General features: G+C 47.4%; 1 protein-coding gene across 1 annotated transcript in view; it reads right to left on the reverse strand.

Annotated features, from left to right (window-relative positions):
* ecpas (Ecm29 proteasome adaptor and scaffold) overlaps nt 1–20,016 on the reverse strand; it is a 43,178-nt gene that overhangs the window by 19,800 nt on the left and 3,362 nt on the right. Inside the window, exons 4-25 of the mRNA XM_055911204.1 lie at nt 19,051–19,169; nt 18,624–18,782; nt 17,125–17,293; nt 16,699–16,838; nt 16,400–16,478; nt 16,028–16,147; nt 15,494–15,579; nt 13,834–13,909; nt 13,653–13,702; nt 13,103–13,169; nt 12,811–12,933; nt 10,327–10,430; nt 8,323–8,446; nt 8,098–8,178; nt 7,645–7,873; nt 7,336–7,427; nt 6,836–6,970; nt 5,034–5,205; nt 4,598–4,770; nt 2,232–2,333; nt 1,680–1,803; nt 1,415–1,560 (exon numbers count right to left, since the gene is read on the reverse strand). Of these exons, the coding sequence (XP_055767179.1) occupies nt 1,415–1,560; nt 1,680–1,803; nt 2,232–2,333; nt 4,598–4,770; nt 5,034–5,205; nt 6,836–6,970; nt 7,336–7,427; nt 7,645–7,873; nt 8,098–8,178; nt 8,323–8,446; nt 10,327–10,430; nt 12,811–12,933; nt 13,103–13,169; nt 13,653–13,702; nt 13,834–13,909; nt 15,494–15,579; nt 16,028–16,147; nt 16,400–16,478; nt 16,699–16,838; nt 17,125–17,293; nt 18,624–18,782; nt 19,051–19,169 (2,670 nt within the window). The remainder of the gene's footprint in view (nt 1–1,414; nt 1,561–1,679; nt 1,804–2,231; nt 2,334–4,597; nt 4,771–5,033; nt 5,206–6,835; nt 6,971–7,335; nt 7,428–7,644; nt 7,874–8,097; nt 8,179–8,322; nt 8,447–10,326; nt 10,431–12,810; nt 12,934–13,102; nt 13,170–13,652; nt 13,703–13,833; nt 13,910–15,493; nt 15,580–16,027; nt 16,148–16,399; nt 16,479–16,698; nt 16,839–17,124; nt 17,294–18,623; nt 18,783–19,050; nt 19,170–20,016) is intronic.

The raw sequence follows: 20,016 nt of genomic DNA on the forward strand, positions 1-20,016 counted from the left end.
TTGACCCCTACTCTTGACCTTTCAATCAAGTCTGACCCCCCAGCCCTGACCCCCAGCCAGTCATACTGTACCCTGATCTCTTTGTGTTGGTGCAGCTTCTTGACCCCCCAGCCCTGACCCCCAGCCAGTCATACTGTACCCTGATCTCTGTGTGTTGGAGCAGCTTCTTGACCCCCCAGCCCTGACCCCTGACCCCCAGCCAGTCATACTGTACCCTGATCTCTTTGTGTTGGTGCAGCTTCTTGACCCCCCAGCCCTGACCCCCAGCCAGTCATACTGTACCCTGATCTCTTTGTGTTGGAGCAGCTTCTTGACCCCCCAGCCCTGACCCCTGACCCCCAGCCAGTCATACTGTACCCTGGTCTCTTTGTGTTGGTGCAGCTTCTTGACCCCCCAGCCCTGATCCCTGACCCCCAGCCAGTCATACTGTACCCTGATCTCTTTGTGTTGGTGCAGCTTCTTGACCCCCCAGCCCTAACCCCTGACCCCCCAGCCCTGACCCCCAGCCAGTCATACTGTACCCTGATCTCTGTGTGTTGGTGCAGCTTCTTGACCCCCCAGCCCTGACCCCTGACCCCAGCCAGTCATACTGTACCCTGATCTCTGTGTGTTGGTGCAGCTTCTTGACCCCCCAGCCCTGACCCCTGACCCCAGCCAGTCATACTGTACCCTGATCTCTGTGTGTTGGTGCAGCTTCTTGACCAGAGAGAGCAGCCATATACAGGCAGCCTGTCTGACCCCTGACCCCCCAGCCCTAACCCCTGACCCCCAGCCAGTCATACTGTACCCTGATCTCTTTGTGTTGGAGCAGCTTCTTGACCCCCCAGCCCTGACCCCTGACCCCCAGCCAGTCATACTGTACCCTGATTTCTTTGTGTTGGAGCAGCTTCTTGACCCCCAGCCCTGACCCCCAGCCAGTCATACTGTACCCTGATCTCTTTGTGTTGGTGCAGCTTCTTGACCCCCCAGCCCTGACCCCCAGCCAGTCATACTGTACCCTGATCTCTTTGTGTTGGAGCAGCTTCTTGACCCCCAGCCCTGACCCCCAGCCAGTCATACTGTACCCTGATCTCTTTGTGTTGGTGCAGCTTCTTGACCCCCCAGCCCTGACCCCCAGCCAGTCATACTGTACCCTGATCTCTTTGTGTTGGTGCAGCTTCTTGACCCCCCAGCCCTGACCCCCAGCCAGTCATACTGTACCCTGATCTCTGTGTGTTGGTGCAGCCTCTTGACCCCCCAGCCCTGACCCCTGACCCCCAGCCAGTCATACTGTACCCTGATTTCTTTGTGTTGGTGGAGCTTCTTGACCAGAGAGAGCAGCCATATACAGGCAGCCTGTCTGACCCCTGACCCCCCAGCCCTAACCCCTGACCCCCCAGCCCTGACCCCTGACCCCCAGCCAGTCATACTGTACCCTGATCTCTGTGTGTTGGTGCAGCTTCTTGACCAGAGAGAGCAGCCATATACAGGCAGCCTGTCTGACGTGGGGGTTTTGACTTGGGATGTACTTAGCCAGGATGGAGTTCAGCACCCAAGGCACCACATCGTTACTCTGCACATCTGACCCGGGAGACAGAGGATTGGACAGTTACTACATACAAACCACCAATAGAAAACGCATAAAGACAACAACCAGAGCTGTGTTTCACACCGCAGGGAAGATTGAACCACTGTCTTACTGTCTGGGGGACTGTATTGTTCCTCAGTACAGGTCCATGGGTCCCTGGCAGCTCCAGAACTGGTCCCTATCGCAGCACTGGTGATGGCTTCACCTACTGTAAACTGTAGTTCTACCTGCTTAGCCTGGGAGAGAGAGAGAGAGAGAGAAAGAGAGAGAGGGGAGAGAAGAGAGAGAGAGGGGGGAAAACGAGAGTGAGGTGGAAAGGGGGAAGAGGAAAGGGTTAAATTCTTGCTTATCATCATGCCAGTTCTTCCTACATGATAAACAATGTCTTATGAAGCTTCATGAAGGTCATATGTAGCTTAATGTAGGAAAAATTAAGCTTTACGATTAAGCTTTACGAGTGTCTTATGAAGCTTAATTTGTCTTATGAAGCTTTACGAGTGTCTTATGAAGCTTCAAAAAGGTCTTATGAAGCTTTACAAAGGTCCTATGAAGCTTTACAAAGGTCCTATGAAGCTTTACAAAGGTCCTATGAAGCTTTACAAAGGTCCTATGAAGCTTCATAAAGGTCTTAAAAAGCTCCATTAAATGAGAGTCAGTCCCCTACCTCCACAGAGTCCATGAGCCCCTGCAGCAGCTTCTTCTGGTGGGCAAAATCTCCGTCCCCCACTGGTAGATAACCCAGAGTCTGGATGGCCCTCTCCTTCATCTGGACAGACAGAGACCACATGAATACACCCATCTATTAACTACACCTATTCATTAACTACACCCATCTATTAACTACACCCATCTATTAACGACACCCATCTATTAACTACACCCCTCTATTAACTACACCCCTCTATTAACTACACCCCTCTATTAACTACACCCCTCTATTAACTACACCCCTCTATTAACTACACCCCTCTATTAACTACACCCCTCTATTAACTACACCCCTCTATTAACTACACCCCTCTATTAACTACACCCCTCTATTAACTACACCCCTCTATTAACTACACCCCTCTATTAACTACACCCCTCTATTAACTACACCCCTCTATTAACTACACCCCTCTATTAACTACACCCCTCTATTAACTACACCCCTCTATTAACTACACCCCTCTATTAACTACACCCCTCTATTAACTACACCCCTCTATTAACTACACCCCTCTATTAACTACACCCCTCTATTAACTACACCCCTCTATTAACTACACCCCTCTATTAACTACACCCCTCTATTAACTACACCTATCTATTAACTACACCTATCTATTAACTACACCCATCTATTAACTACACCTATCTACCTAACAGTCTGGATGGCTAACAGTCTATTAACTACACCTATCTACCTAACAGTCTGGATGGCTAACAGTCTATTAACTACACCTATTCATTAACTACACCCATCTATTAACTACACCCATCTATTAACTACACCCATCTATTAACTACACCCATCTATTAACTACACCTATTCATTAACTACACCTATTCATTAACTACACCCCTCTATTAACTACACCCCTCTATTAACTACACCCCTCTATTAACTACACCCCTCTATTAACTACACCCCTCTATTAACTACACCCCTCTATTAACTACACCCCTCTATTAACTACACCCCTCTATTAACTACACCCCTCTATTAACTACACCCCTCTATTAACTACACCCCTCTATTAACTACACCCCTCTATTAACTACACCCCTCTATTAACTACACCCATCTATTAACTACACCTATCTATTAACTACACCTATCTATTAACTACACCCATCTATTAACTACACCCATCTACCTAACAGTCTGGATGGCTAACAGTCTATTAACTACACCCCTCTATTAACTACACCCATCTATTAACTACACCCATCTATTAACTACACCTATTCATTAACTACACCTATTCATTAACTACACCCATCTATTAACTACACCTATTCATTAACTACACCCATCTATTAACTACACCCATCTATTAACTACACCCATCTATTAACTACACCCATCTATTAACTACACCCATCTATTAACTACACCCATCTATTAACTACACCCCTCTATTAACTACACCCATCTATTAACTACACCTATCTACCTAACAGTCTGGGTGGCTAACAGTCTATTAACTACACCTATCTACCTAACAGTCTGGACGGCTCCTCTCCATCTGGACACATCTAACTATTAACTACACCTATCTAACTAACAGTCTGGACGGCTAACAGTCTATTAACTACACCTATCTACCTAACAGTCTGGATGGCTAACAGTCTATTAACTACACCTATCTACCTAACAGTCTGGATGGCTAACAGTCTATTAACTACACCTATCTACCTAACAGTCTGGATGGCTAACAGTCTATTAACTACACCTATCTACCTAACAGTCTGGGTGGCTAACAGTCTATTAACTACACCTATCTATTAACTACACCTATCTACCTAACAGTCTGGGTGGCTAACAGTCTATTAACTACACCTATCTACCTAACAGTCTGGATGGCTAACAGTCTATTAACTACACCTATCTACCTAACAGTCTGGATGGCTAACAGTCTATTAACTACACCTATCTACCTAACAGTCTGGATGGCTAACAGTCTATTAACTACACCTATCTACCTAACAGTCTGGATGGCTAACAGTCTATTAACTACACCTATCTACCTAACAGTCTGGGCGGCTAACTAACAGTCTATTAACTACACCTATCTACCTAACAGTCTGGATGGCTAACAGTCTATTAACTACACCTATCTACCTAACAGTCTGGATGGCTCCATCCATCTGGACAGACATAAAGGGAGTTGGATTAGAGTCTCTTCATATCAATACTTATGTCCATTATAAAATGGTTCAAACCAATTCATTAGAACGTATTTAAATGTCCCCAGAGCGGAATTATCACAGTATAGCATCACAACCACCCGTACTTCGAAACGCTGCTGTATCCATGGTTACCTTGAGGGTCTCTTTCCCAGAGGGGATGCGAGCCAGCATGTTCTCCACCATGGCTAGTTTGGTGAATCCCTCTCCTTCTGAAGGGATGAGCAGAGTCCCGTTCCTCCCGATCTCCCCCAGGGCCGTACAGGCAGCGACCGCCAGCAGGGGGGAACCACTGTCTAGGAAGGAGCCTAGGAACACACACACACACACACACACACGACATGAACCAACCTGGAAACACAACATTGGATTGAAATGTCCTCTTTTACTGCCTCGACTACACCCTTCTTCCTTCAATTGTATTCTTTCCTATATGCACAAATATATTTAAAATTATAAATATCAGTAATTTCTTGTAACAATGTGAATTAGCATAAAACTGGTCTAAATAATTAGCATAAAAAGCATAGTAAATATTATCTGAAAAATAAAAACGTTGACAGTCACCTACCGATGGCTTTGGTTGCTATAGCGACCAGCTCCTCATCCTCCTTGGGCGTGTCGTTCATCCTCTGTTCCCGGTTGAGGGCGGAGTCTCCGTTAGCGAAGGACTTCCTCTTGCTCATGTACCTGGCCACCATGTAGCCCAGCGCCATGATGGCTCCGTGCTGGGTCTCAGGGCTCTGCAGTTTCCAATAGGGAGTACAGGTTTACTTTCAGCTCAGTGAAACTGGGACAACTTTTGATTCAGTACATTACATTCAAAATGACCTTACAAAAACAATTTAGAGACCAGGAAAAACTGGGCCCTAAATGTGCAGCAAATATATGTGAAAATAAACCCATTAGTCTGGTACCAGTCAGCTATCATTCCACTCCTTGGGCTACATACGTGTGTATCTATAGGAGGGGAGACTACATACGTGCGTATCTACAGGAGGGGGGGCTACATACGTGTGTATCTATAGGAGGGGAGACTACATACGTGCGTATCTACAGGAGGGGGGGCTACATACGTGCGTATCTACAGGAGGGGGAGACTACATACGTGCGTATCTACAGGAGGGGAGACTACATACGTGCGTATCTACAGGAGGGGGGGCTACATACGTGCGTATCTACACAAGGGGGAGACTACATACGTGTGTATCTACAGGAGGGGAGACTACATACGTGCGTATCTACAGGAGGGGAGACTACATACGTGCGTATCTACAGGAGGGGAGACTACATACGTGCGTATCTACAGGAGGGGGAGACTACATACGTGCGTATCTACAGGAGGGGAGACTACATACGTGCGTATCTACAGGAGGGGGAGACTACATACGTGCGTATCTACAGGAGGGGAGACTACATACGTGCGTATCTACAGGAGGGGGGGGGGGCTACATACGTGCGTATCTACAGGAGGGGAGACTACATACGTGCGTATCTACAGGAGGGGAGACTACATACGTGCGTATCTACAGGAGGGGGGGGCTACATACGTGCGTATCTACAGGAGGGGGAGACTACATACGTGCGTATCTACAGGAGGGGGAGACTACATACGTGCGTATCTACAGGAGGGGAGACTACATACGTGCGTATCTACAGGAGGGGGGGGGCTACATACGTGCGTATCTACAGGAGGAGGAGACTACATACGTGCGTATCTACAGGAGGGGGGGCTACATACGTGCGTATCTATAGGAGGGGAGACTACATACGTGCGCATCTACAGGAGGGGGAGACTACATACGTGCGTATCTACAGGAGGGGGGGGGCTACATACGTGCGTATCTACAGGAGGAGGAGACTACATACGTGCGTATCTACAGGAGGGGGGGCTACATACGTGCGTATCTATAGGAGGGGAGACTACATACGTGCGCATCTACAGGAGGGGAGACTACATACGTGCGTATCTACAGGAGGGGGGGGGCTACATACGTGCGTATCTACAGGAGGGGAGACTACATACGTGCGTATCTACAGGAGGGGAGACTACATACGTGCGTATCTACAGGAGGGGGAGACTACATACGTGCGTATCTACAGGAGGGGAGACTACATACGTGTGTATCTACAGGAGGGGAGACTACATACGTGCGTATCTACAGGAGGGGGGACTACATACGTGCGTATCTACAGGAGGGGGGGGCTACATACGTGCGTATCTACAGGAGGGGAGACTACATACGTGTGTATCTACAGGAGGGGAGACTACATACGTGCGTATCTACAGGAGGGGGGGGGCTACATACGTGCGTATCTACAGGAGGGGGGGGGCTACATACGTGCGTATCTACAGGAGGGGAGACTACATACGTGCGTATCTTTAGTGATCTTGATGAGCGTCTGAACGGCAGTCTTCAGCTCGTTTCCTGACATGGTGGACACCACCACAGCGTAGAGCTGAGCTGCTAGCTCCCGTAGGTCCTCCTTGTTGGTGTTCATTAGACTCTGCGGAGGGGAAATGTAGTATAGCGTCGGTTAGCGTTAGCGTAGCATGAAGCATACCAATGTATCCTTTACAGAAGTAGCATCAGTTAGCGTTAGCGTAGCATGAAGCATACCAACGTATATTTTACAGTAGTAGCATTGCCTAGCGTTAGCGCCGACTTGCATTGCTTAGCATTGGCCTAGCATGTAGCATATCAAGGTACTATATCTGAGTAGTATATTACATAGCGTCGATTAGCATAGCATTAGCATTGATTAGCATTCCAATTCATATTTTATATAAGTAGCGTCAATTAGCATTAGCATACCAAGGTATCCTTTACAGTGGTAGCATCAATTCGCAAAGCACGCAGCATGATTTTTACCTTGATCCAGTCGATCTTGTGGATAAACTTGGGGGCCAGGTTGTGAGGACAGACAGACACCACCTCCAGAAGACAGTACATCACAGGGACTCCTATCAAAATAAATGAAGAATAAAATTTTTAAAAAATTACAAAAATGTATCGCTACATTGTATCAGTTATAAGGTATGAATGATGTGTTTACAGGCCTGGAATCCAAACGGATATGCTCACTTCACAATATCAACAACGGTTAAACGGAGCACACCATTTTGGATTCCAAACACATGAATATTTGGAGACAAGGTGACAAGGAATCACATCACTCACCTCCTACAGCAGACAGCAGCTGCTGCAGTAGCTCCATGTAGACCTGTACAGGGTTGACCTCCGCCCCCTTGGTTCCGGTGGAGGACGGGGAGGTCAGGGGGTCGTTGGAGAGCAGGGTGTTGATGTAGCGTCCGATGGCAGGCGCGTCGTCCTGCATGTCCGCCAGGCTCTTAGAGACGGGCGTGGCCCCGGCACTGTGGGCCAGACACATCCGCAGGTACAGCACGATCTGGAGACAGGGACAGGGATAGAAAGGAAGTGATGTCAATTAACAGGAAGTGATGTCTATTAACAGGAAGTGTGGCAAGGAGAAAGGTAAATCTCTCTAGTCCCATAATTTTTTCATTATGTTTCATACTTTAACTTCCTCTTCCGATTGTTTTGTGGTTTTTGCCAGTCACAAACAGCATGATGTTCATACAACTATTTAGTTGAATTAGTTTTTTTTCTTACCTCGCCAAACGCAGAAGGGTTGAAGGGTAGAGTGTACGTCCCCACGATGTACTTAGCTGGTGTCTTCATTCTCTGAGCAGCCTAAAAGAACAGACCAGGACAGATCAACAAGGGCTGTCGAGACATCCTGCTGACACACCTGTACTTCTACATGTTAACTAGAGAGTATATGATCTAATGACAGGGGCTAGATCTGGGACGGGGGGACGGGGGTTACGCTCTCACCTTCTCCTGGATGTAGGCCACCATGTCAGGGAAGGAGGGCATGGGTTTAAGGCCCTCTTTCTCCGAGTTCTTAGCAGGCAGAGCCCTCAGGACACGCTGGGCCTCGCTGCACACCTCTTCTCTCCTATAATAACACACCACAGAGACACGGAGGTCAGGACTCTGGGCCTCTCTCCTACAATAACACAGGACACTCTGGGCCTCTCTCCTACAATAACACAGGACACTCTGGAACTCTCTCCTATAATAACACACCACAGAGACACGGAGGTCAGGACTCTGGGCCTCTCTCCTATAATAACACAGGACACTCTGGGCCTCTCTCCTATAATAACACAGGACACTCTGGGCCTCTCTCCTATAATAACACAGGACACTCTGGGCCTCTCTCCTATAATAACACAGGACACTGGGCCTCTCTCCTATAATAACACAGGACACTCTGGGCCTCTCTCCTATAATTACACAGGACACTCTAGGACTCTCTCCTTCAATAACACATCATAGAGACAGTGAGGTCAGGACACTGGGCCTCTCTCCTATAATAACACAGGACACTCTGGGCCTCTCTCCTATAATAACACATCATAGAGACAGTGAGGTCAGGACACTGGGCCTCTCTCCTATAATAACACACCACAGAGACACGGAGGTCAGGACACTGGGCCTCCTATAATAACACACCACAGAGACACGGAGGTCAGGACACTCTGGAACTCTCTCCTACAATAACACAGGACACTCTGGGCCTCTCTCCTATAATAACACACCACAGAGACACGGAGGTCAGGACACTGGGCCTCTCTCCTATAATTACACAGGACACTCTGGGCCTCTCTCCTATAATTACACAGGACACTCGGGGCCTCTCTCCTATAATTACACAGGACACTCGGGGCCCCTCTCCTATAATAACACAGGACACTCGGGGCCCCTCTCCTATAATAACACAGGACACTCGGGGCCCCTCTCCTATAATAACACAGGACACTCGGGGCCCCTCTCCTATAATAACACAGGACACTCGGGGCCCCTCTCCTATAATAACACAAGACACTCGGGGCCCCTCTCCTATAATAACACAAGACACTCGGGGCCCCTCTCCTATAATAACACAAGACACTCGGGGCCCCTCTCCTATAATAACACAAGACACTCTGGGCCTCTCTCCTATAATAACACAAGACACTCTGGGCCTCTCTCCTATAATAACACAAGACACTCTGGGCCTCTCTCCTATAATAACACAGGACACTCTGGGCCTCTCTCCTATAATAACACAGGACACTGGGCCTCTCTCCTATAATAGCACAGGACACTGGGCCTCTCTCCTATAATAACACAGGACACTGGGCCTCTCTCCTATAATAACACAGGACACTGGGCCTCTCTCCTATAATAACACACCATAGAGACACTTTATACTACTACTTAACACCACACCTCCTCTGTCCAGCAGCAACGAACAAACGACCAAAAGAAGAAATACAAATCGTATTAAAAGTATACAAAATTCAATAACACATTGACAAATCTCATAGGAGCTATCCTACCATTGTGTGAGTATTATCCCTGTGAAGGTGGATGGGATATATTCACTGTAAAGTCAGTCAGTATTATCCCTGTAAAGGTGGATGGGATATATTCACTGTAAAGTCAGTCAGTATTATCCCTGTAAAGGTGGATGGGATATATATTCACTGTAAAGTCAGTCAGTATTATCCCTTTGAAGGTGGATGGGATATATTCACTGTAAAGTCAGTCAGTATTATCCCTGTAAAGATGGATGAGATATATTCACTGTAAAGTCAGTCAGTATTATCCCTGTAAAGGTGGATGGGATATATTCACTGTAAAGTCAGTCAGTATTATCCCTGTAAAGGTGGATGTATTACAGTCAGTATTACACCTGTAAAGGTGGATGGGTGGTGTGTAGTGCTGAGACTTCCTATATGTTTTATACTCAGTGTGTTATGTCAGTGCGTGTCTAGTGTTGAGACTTACGGGTCCCCGGCAGCCAATAGGAGCAAGTATCTGGAGGGCACGTGATCAGGAGCGAATACCGTGCTGGCGTACTTCATTGCCACCTGACGCACCTGCACCTCAGGCTGACCAATCACAACACAGAAGAACACAATATTTAGAACTTTGACTGACCAATCAGAACGCAATACTCCAACTTAAATCATCTAGATTCTTCAGCAACAGTGATATTCCGGAATACTTTGACAACAGTGATATTCCGGAATACTTTGACAACAGTGATATTCCGGAATAATTTGACAACAGTGATATTCCGGAATACTTTGACAACAGTGATATTCCGGAATACTTTGACAACAGTGATATTCCGGAATACTTTGAAAACAGTGATATTCCGGAATACTTTGACAACAGTGATATTCCGGAATACTTTGACAACAGTATTCCCTACAATGACGACACAATATGAAACGCGCCATATATTCCTGGTAAATTATATCATACGTTTTTCTACACCAAATTTCATAGTAGAAATCCTAGCTAGTATAAATACTAATTTTTCATATACAAATTATAGAGAGATCATAGGACAGGGGTCAGAAACAGGTGGACCGTGGTGATTTATGTTGGAAGAAGAACAAGGGCAAAACAAGACATGAATCAGCAGCAGGATTTAGTTTAGGAAATCTGTTCCCAAGTCTTCCCATCAATAAAGAGATATGTGATGGTGTCTCAAATGTAATTAAGGTATAAAATTACTGTTATTTTCAAATAAAATCTATTTCTTGGACTCAGTTGTGGTCAATTTGCCTTTTACAAATGATTACATTTAGGTTAAGGGCCCCCCGATCGTCCTCTCCGACAATAATCGTCTCGGGGCTGAATCTAGTTGCCTAACCCCATAAGACCAGAGCTTCCATCCGGTTGAGTACGGCCCCCTGTAGGTTAGCGCGTCATAGGAGAAATGGCCCGCTGTAGGTTAACGCGTCATAGGAGAAATGGCCCCCTGTAGGTTAGCGCGTCATAGGAGAAATGGCCCCCTGTAGGTTAGCGCGTCATAGGAGAAACCAGAGCTTCCATCCGGTTGACTACGTTCCCCTGTAGGTTAGCGCGTCATAGGAGAAACCAGAGCTTCCATCCGGTTGAGTACGGCCCCCTGTAGGTTAACGCGTCATAGGAGAAATGGCCCGCTGTAGGTTAACGCGTCATAGGAGAAATGGCCCCCTGTAGGTTAGCGCGTCATAGGAGAAATGGCCCCCTGTAGGTTAGCGCATCATAGGAGAAACCAGAGCTTCCATCCGGTTGAGTACGGCCCCCTGTAGGTTAACGCGTCATAGGAGAAATGGCCCGCTGTAGGTTAACGCGTCATAGGAGAAATGGCCCCCTGTAGGTTAGCGCGTCATAGGAGAAATGGCCCCCTGTAGGTTAGCGCATCATAGGAGAAATGGCCCCCTGTAGGTTAGCGCGTCATAGGAGAAATGGCCCCCTGTAGGTTAGCGCGTCATAGGAGAAATGGCCCCCTGTAGGTTAACGCGTCATAGGAGAAATGGCCCCCTGTAGGTTAACGCGTCATAGGAGAAATGGCCCCCTGTAGGTTAACGCGTCATAGGAGAAATGGCCACCTGTAGGTTAGCGCGTCATAGGCGAAATGGCCCCCTGTAGGTTAGCGCGTCATAGGAGAAATGGCCCCCTGTAGGTTAGCGCGTCATAGGAGAAATGGCCCCCTGTAGGTTAACGCGTCATAGGAGAAATGGCCCCCTGTAGGTTAGCGCGTCATAGGAGAAATGGCCCCCTGTAGGTTAGCGCGTCATAGGACAAATGGCCCCCTGTAGGTTAGCGCGTCGTAGGAGAAACCAGAGCTTCCATCCGGTTGAGCACGGCTCCCTGTAGGTTAGCGCGTCATAGGAGAAATGGCCCCCTGTAGGTTAACGCGTCATAGGAGAAATGGCCCCCTGTAGGTTAGCGCGTCATAGGAGAAATGGCCCCCTGTAGGTTAGCGCGTCATAGGAGAAATGGCCCCCTGTAGGTTAGCGCGTCATAGGAGAAATGGCCCCCTGTAGGTTAGCGCGTCATAGGAGAAATGGCCCCCTGTAGGTTAACGCGTCATAGGAGAAATGGCCCCCTGTAGGTTAGCGCGTCATAAGAGAAATGGCCCCCTGTAGGTTAGCGCGTCATAGGAGAAATGTCCCCCTGTAGGTTAACGCGTCATAGGAGAAATGTCCCCCTGTAGGTTAACGCGTCATAGGCGAAATGGCCCCCTGTAGGTTAACGTGTCATAGGCGAAATGGCCCCCTGTAGGTTAACGTGTCATAGGAGAAATGGCCCCCTGTAGGTTAGCGCGTCATAGGAGAAATGGCCCCCTGTAGGTTAGCGCGTCATAGGAGAAATGGCCCCCTGTAGGTTAGCGCGTCATAAGAGAAATGGCCCCCTGTAGGTTAGCGCGTCATAGGAGAAATGGCCCCCTGTAGGTTAACGTGTCACAGGAGAAATCACATCTAGTGTTACCTTGCCCATGTAAGCTGCCACCAGAGCTTCCATCAGGTTCAGTAGCGCCCCCTGTAGGTTAGCGTAGGCTCCCACCATCATAGACAGAGCCTCCTGGATGGCTAGACGGACGTCAGGCTCCTCCTGTAAACAGACAAGGTCAGACGAGGCAGGAGGACGGTTAGAATATATGAAAAAGTCGCTGCCATAAACCTTGAATTATGTTTTCGGGAGGCCTTTGTGTCTTGTCTAAAAAATATATATAATGTAGGTAAACAGTGTATTCAAATAGCATTGATGCAGGAACACCTACCTTGCACATGGCCTCAAAGAACTGCTGGACCAGAGCAATATCTTTGGTGAAGAGTTGGGGCATCCGGCTAAGGAGAGAGGAAACATCCCCTCACTATCAACTCATCATCATAATAATCATCAAGACACAGTCTATTGGTTGTTAAAGCTCCAATGTGCAGCTTTTTTTTGGGGGGGGGGGACAATCTGACCAAATTCACATAGAAACGTGTGTTATAGATATGTGGTTCTCATTGAAAGCCATGAGAACAAGCGTTAGATCTATTCTATGTGCACTATTTCTATGCTTCTCGTTCTTAAGTTTAGTTTTTTTTTTGCGTCTTTTGATTTCGGTTTTGAACAGCAGCTTCAAAACAGCTAAATATACAATATTTTTGGTTATGGAGACGATATTTCACAGCGTTTTAGATGGTACAATGATTCTCTACACTAGCTCGTTTGGTCACATGAACCGAGATAAGGCAAACTATTAGAATTTTAGCAAACAGGAAATGGTGGAGCTATTTCGACATAGCGCATTTTTAAAACAGACAATATTTTACTGTAACTACCTGGCGAGTTTCCCCACAGCAGAGTAGGCCATACACAGCAACTTAGGATCCTGCCAAAACAGACAACAACATATCCCATCATGCTCTATACCAGGAGCACGCAAAGCATCAACCATTGAAAAGGAGAATGTGTAGTGGTGGGATGAAACGAGATTTTTTTTAAACACACTGATGGCTTTACCTCCTTGTACTCATTGATGAGCTTGGTGAGGCCATTCAGCAGCATCAGACCCAGTGGCTTGTTGGTGTCAGGGCATCTGTCAGAGAGGAGAGACACATCTGGACATGTCAGGACATGTTAGGAGAGGCTTTGGTGTGGGTTAGTGTTGGGCTGGAACAAAAAACCTCCACAGACACTCCTTTGATGATCCCTTCAATTTGTTTTTGTAGTTTGTTTTGTTATTGAATCATTTCCTTCTAACTCAGTCGTCACCAACCGGTCGTTGTCCATCTCCAAGGCATTTCTAGTCGATCGCCAAACATTTCTGCACAAAACCCAACGATAAAACCTTGTGTTGCTAATTTTATTGGTCTCAGGCTGTTGGTGGTCGGTGCAGACAATTCAGCTGCTGCCCGGCGCACCGGGTAGGCAAACTGTTGCCATTTCATGTGTCTGAATGTATAAACTCTGCCTTTCCGGGGGAGCCCGGAGAGGAAATCAAGTGCACTATAGGCCTACCGCTAGCCAATCAGATTGCTCAGATGACCGAGTCTGAAGTAACATAGCAGGCAATAAGAAAGCTACGGCAAAGTTGATACTGTTGAGAGACGGACCCCTCTGTCTGCTGCTCTCTCCCTCCGCTGAGACGGACCCTCAGTCTGCTGCTCTCTCCCTCTGCTGAGACTGACCCTCAGATACACGCACCATCAGAGCAGTAAAACAAAAAGCTAATTATTTAAAATGTGTGCTCACTCATGTGTGTTGCTCACAAGTAATACAACAATGGATCTATTACCGGTGTGATTATATAGCCTACCTCAAAATGTTGAAATATATATATATTTTTAAATGTCCCGAACAACAAAGCATTGGCAGGTAAATTCAAGCAAAGGCAGTATGCAGTGATCATGTATTGGGCCTGTAGCCTAGTGCACAAACCTCATTACTACAGAACGGTTTTTAATTGGTTAATGTTGCATAGGCTTACATTTTATAAGTCATGTCAATAAAAAAAAATCAGAGCGGTAGATCTCAGCTTACATTTTGACTCAGAAAGTGAACTTGACTCAGAAAAATGTTGGTGACCTCTGTTCTAACTGATCTAGGACCAGCTCTTAACGGCAATCTCTGTCTCTGTATGTAACGGTGAACTGAGAAGACAAACTGACCTGGAATAAGTGCTTACAACATGCATGTGATAGTGGACAAACTGATCTAGGACCAGCTCTTAGGCTGCGTTTACACAGGCAGCCCCAATAAAATTATATTTCTCAATGATTGGGCAAAAGATCAGAATTGGGCTGCCTGTGTAAACAAAGCCTAAGTACTCTAACTGTCTCTATAAGGAAGGGTTGGATGAAACTGACTTGGGACCAGTACTTACACTTGACAGATGTGGTGAACAAACTGATCTAGGACCAGCTCTTAGTGACTCTTCCTATGTGTAAGGGTTGGATGAAACTGACTTGGGACCAGTACTTACACTTGACAGATGTGGTGAACAAACTGATCTAGGACCAGCTCTTAGTGACTCTTCCTATGTGTAAGGGTTGGATGAAACTGACTTGGGACCAGTACTTACACCTGACAGATGTGGTGAACAAACTGATCTAGGACCAGCTCTTAGTGACTCTTCCTATGTGTAAGGGTTGGATGAAACTGACTTGGGACCAGTACTTACACCTGACAGATGTGGTGGACAAACTGAAGTGTGAGAGAGAGCAGCTTGTTGTTGGTGTTGGCTCCAAACAGACCGTCGTACACCACCTGGGGAGAGGAGGAGAGGAGAGGAGAAGACGAGATGAAGAGAGAGGAGACGAAGAGAGAGGAGGAGAGGAGACGAAGAGAGAGGAGGAGAGGAGAAGAAGAGAAGAAGAGAGAGAGGAGAGGAGAAGAAGAGTGAGAGGAGAGGAGAGGAGAAGAAAGGGAGAGAGAGGAGAGGAGAAGAAGAGAGAGAGGAGAGGAGAAGAAGAGAGAGAGGAGAGGAGAAGAGAGAGGAGGAGAGGAGAAGAGAGAGGAGGAGAGGAGAAGAGAGAGGAGAGGAGAAGAGAGGAGAATGAGAGGAGAAGAGAAGAAGAGGAGAAACAGGAAATAGACAGGTGATGAAGGTTTCCTTGAGGGAAAGACAGTGGTTGGACATTCAAAGATTTGCACGAACACACATTTCCAGGATGTTAAACTGTTAATTTATTAACACACACACACACAGCAGTACCTGTATGTTAGCGGGGAAGCACTCAGCGGCGAGGCGTGAGCGTAAGAGATGTGGTAGGATCTTCATCTTGACTCTGGTGCTGACTGGCTCATGTTTCAGCTCCCTCTTCAGACTGGCCCCCTATGACATAACGTCACATAGCAGGACATTAGTCGGCCAATAGTTTCACACAGAACGTGTGATAACGTTCACACATACAACCAATCAGGATGATGGTAGCGACCATGCTGGTCAGATCTCTCAGCCTCCGGGTCATCAACGCCACTTCGTGTCAGGAAGCCATTTGAACTCGTTCCAATTGGGGGGGGGGGGGGGGGGGGGGGGGAGATCAATTCAAGACCAAGTTAGAATGAGTTCAGAATCTTTCCACACCTTAGTTTTGAGGGGGATGTCTCCCAGGTAGACCTTGTACATCTTGTTGACGATCAGGGGGTTGTTCCAGTCGATAATACTGAAAAATAAACAACAACAACACATGACATCATATCACAAATCAACTCATCTCGGGAACCCAGAACGAACTCCCGGGAACCCAGAACGAACTCCCGGGAACCCAGAACGAACTCCCGGGAACCCAGAACCAAATCCTGTAGTATGTTGTAAATGGACTTACGAGGTCGCGCCCCTATTGCACCATCCCATAATAGTAGAATAGTCCCATAGATACCCACCTCTGCTTGCTCTTGAGCTCCAGGTCTGCGGCCGTGGCAACGCCGTGTCTCGTGTCGCTAGAGGCGACCACCAGGTGTATCACCGTCTCCACCTCCGGTACCTGTTCTGCCTCGATGAACTTCACTATGCCTAGCTTACACTGGGAGAGACACTCATCACCTTACAACCACAGTACAACAACCTTTATTTAACTAGGCAAGTCAGTTAAGAACAAATTATTATTTACGATGACGGCCTACTGGCGAACAGTGGGTTAAACTGCCTTGTTCAGGGGCAGAACGACAGATTTTTTACCTTGTCAGCTCGGGGATTCGATCTAGCAACCTTTTGGTTACTGGCCCAACGCTCTAACCACTAGGCGAAATGCAGCCCCAAGGAAGGTGTGATACACCTTCCTCTAAGGTTCAAAGTTCAGAGGTCAGTACCTGTTCCAGCTGCTCTGGGCTCCACTGGGCCTCTCCGATGACCCTCTTGGCAGCGTAGACGCTCATCCCAGGAGGAGGCTGGGGGAGGCCCTGTACGGCCGCCGCTGCCCCAGCGCTACCCTGAGGGGACGAGGGAGCTGGACGAGTGGGAGGCTCGTTCAGGACAAACCTGGAGGTCAGCGGAGAGGGAGGGAGGAGGGAGGCCAGCGGAGAGGGAGGGAGGGGGAGGGAGGAGAGGAGGGGCAGGTCAACTACAAGGTAAATTGTTTAGGGATTGTAATAATTCATTCAGGCAGTCTTTGGAAAAACAATTACTTGAGTGAGAATGTTGTTTGCAAGTTTTATAGTATGTTAGACCGTTTTAACAATAACCGATAACATACTAGCATACCTGAACACTTAAAATGGCCCCATAGGCTTACTTCCCAAATGGAACCCTACATAGTGAACTACTAGTGCCCATGTAACGGATGTGAAATGGCTAGCTAGTTAGCGGTGGTCCACGCTAATAGCCTTTCAATCGGTTACGTCACTTGCTTTGAGACCTTGAAGTAGGGTTTCCCCTTGCTCTGCAAGGACCGCGGCTTTTGTGGAGCGATGGGTAACGACGCTTCGTGGGTGACTGTTGTTGATGTCTGCAGAGGGTCCCTGGTACACCTACATAGGGAACTACTAGTGACCAGAGCCCTACATAGGGAACTACTAGTGACCAGAGCCCTACATAGGGAACTACTAGTGACCAGAGCCCTACATAGGGAACTACTAGTGACCAGAGCCCTACATAGGGAACTACTAGTGACCAGAGCCCTACATAGGGAACTACTAGTGACCAGAGCCCTACATAGGGAACTACTAGTGACCAGAGCCCTACATAGGGAACTACTAGTGACCAGAGCCCTACATAGGGAACTACTAGTGACCAGAGCCCTACATAGGGAACTACTAGTGACCAGAGCCCTACATAGGGAACTACTAGTGCCCAGAGCCCTACATAGGGAACTACTAGTGCCCAGAGCCCTACATAGTGAACTACTAGAGCCCTACATAGTGAGCTACTAGAGCCCTACATAGTGAACTACTAGTGCCCAGGGCCCTACATAGGGAACTACTAGTGACCAGAGCCCTACATAGGGAACTACTAGTGACCAGAGCCCTACATAGGGAACTACTAGTGACCAGAGCCCTACATAGGGAACTACTAGTGACCAGAGCCCTACATAGGGAACTACTAGTGACCAGAGCCCTACATAGGGAACTACTAGTGACCAGAGCCCTACATAGGGAACTACTAGTGACCAGAGCCCTACATAGGGAACTACTAGTGACCAGAGCCCTACATAGGGAACTACTAGTGACCAGAGCCCTACATAGGGAACTACTAGTGCCCAGAGCCCTACATAGTGAACTACTAGAGCCCTACATAGTGAGCTACTAGAGCCCTACATAGTGAACTACTAGTGCCCAGGGCCCTTGAAGAGGCAGCGTATCTCCCCACTGACCCGTAGGGCATCAGCAGTACGTCCAGCATGAACTCCAGCAGTAACTGAACCGTCTTGGGTTTCTCCATCAGGATGAAAGGAGAGGCCACCTTGGAAGTGTTGGAGGAGTCCTTTGGGTACTTCATGTGATACAAGGATGGGATCAGAAGATGCATCAAGCTAGGAGGGAGAGAGGACAGGAAGTCAGTGTGTGTGTGTACATATAGTAGTGTGTGTGTACGTAGAGTGTGTGTGTGTGTGTGTACGTAGAGTGTGTGTGTGTGTGTACGTATAGTGTGTGTGTGTACGTATAGTGTGTGTGTGTGTGTGTACGTATAGTGTGTGTGTGTGTGTGTGTGTGTACGTAGTGTGTGTGTGTGTGTGTGTGTACGTATAGTGTGTGTGTGTGTGTGTGTGTGTGTGTGTGTGTGTGTGTGTCTCTCCTTACCTATCCTGTTGGGGCTCAGGCTTGCCCTCCATAGCAGTCAGCAGGGTTGGTGCCAGCTCACACTGTTTCCCCACCTCCAGTCGAGGGTAACCCATCTTGATGTAAATGATGGTGAAATTCTGCAGAGAGAATCCACCGTTCTGGATTAAAAATCTCACAATGTCAGGGGAGTAAAGAACATGGTAAACAGAGACATGGATTATATATACAGAGTTTGAACATAGGCCTACTCAGTTTGAGAGATGTCATATTGACACGACACTCACAGGATGAATACCCCAAACAGCCCTCTCTCTATTCCCTACATAGATAACAGGAAGTATCCCAAACAGCCCTCTATTCCATACATAGATAATAACAGGAAGTACCCCAAACAGCTCTCTATTCCCTACATAGATAATAACAGGAAGTATCCCAAACAGCCCTCTATTCCATACATAGATAATAACAGGAAGTACCCCAAACAGCTCTCTATTCCATACATAGATAATAACAGGAAGTATCCCAAACAGCTCTCTATTCCCTACATAGATAATAACAGGAAGTATCCCAAACAGCCCTCTATTCCCTACATAGATAATAACAGGAAGTATCCCAAATAGCCCTCTATTCCCCAAAGAGCAAGCAGTAGCAAGGACAGAAGGCTTCACAGCTCCGGGGTGAAGTCTCCCCGAGGTACAGATCTAGGATCAGCTTCTCCTTTCCCAATCCCAACCTTAACCATTAGTAGATAAAAATGCTACACTGACTCAAGATCAGTGTGTAGGGGCAACATTACGCAACACCCAACCAGACCCTGGGGGGAGTGGTCTATTACCATCTAGTTGAACCAGGCTGTCGAAGTAGACCAAGGCCACTTTCAGCAGGCATAGAAATATAACGAATAGAGCCCGTCGTGACTCCTTATTCCACACGTCTTCGAGAGGCATGTTTGTTCTATGTCATATATTTCCATCTGAACTTTCC

This window comes from Salvelinus fontinalis, unplaced genomic scaffold (assembly GCF_029448725.1).
Source record: "Salvelinus fontinalis isolate EN_2023a unplaced genomic scaffold, ASM2944872v1 scaffold_0055, whole genome shotgun sequence".
In the NCBI taxonomy this organism is placed as follows: Eukaryota; Metazoa; Chordata; class Actinopteri; order Salmoniformes; family Salmonidae; genus Salvelinus; species Salvelinus fontinalis.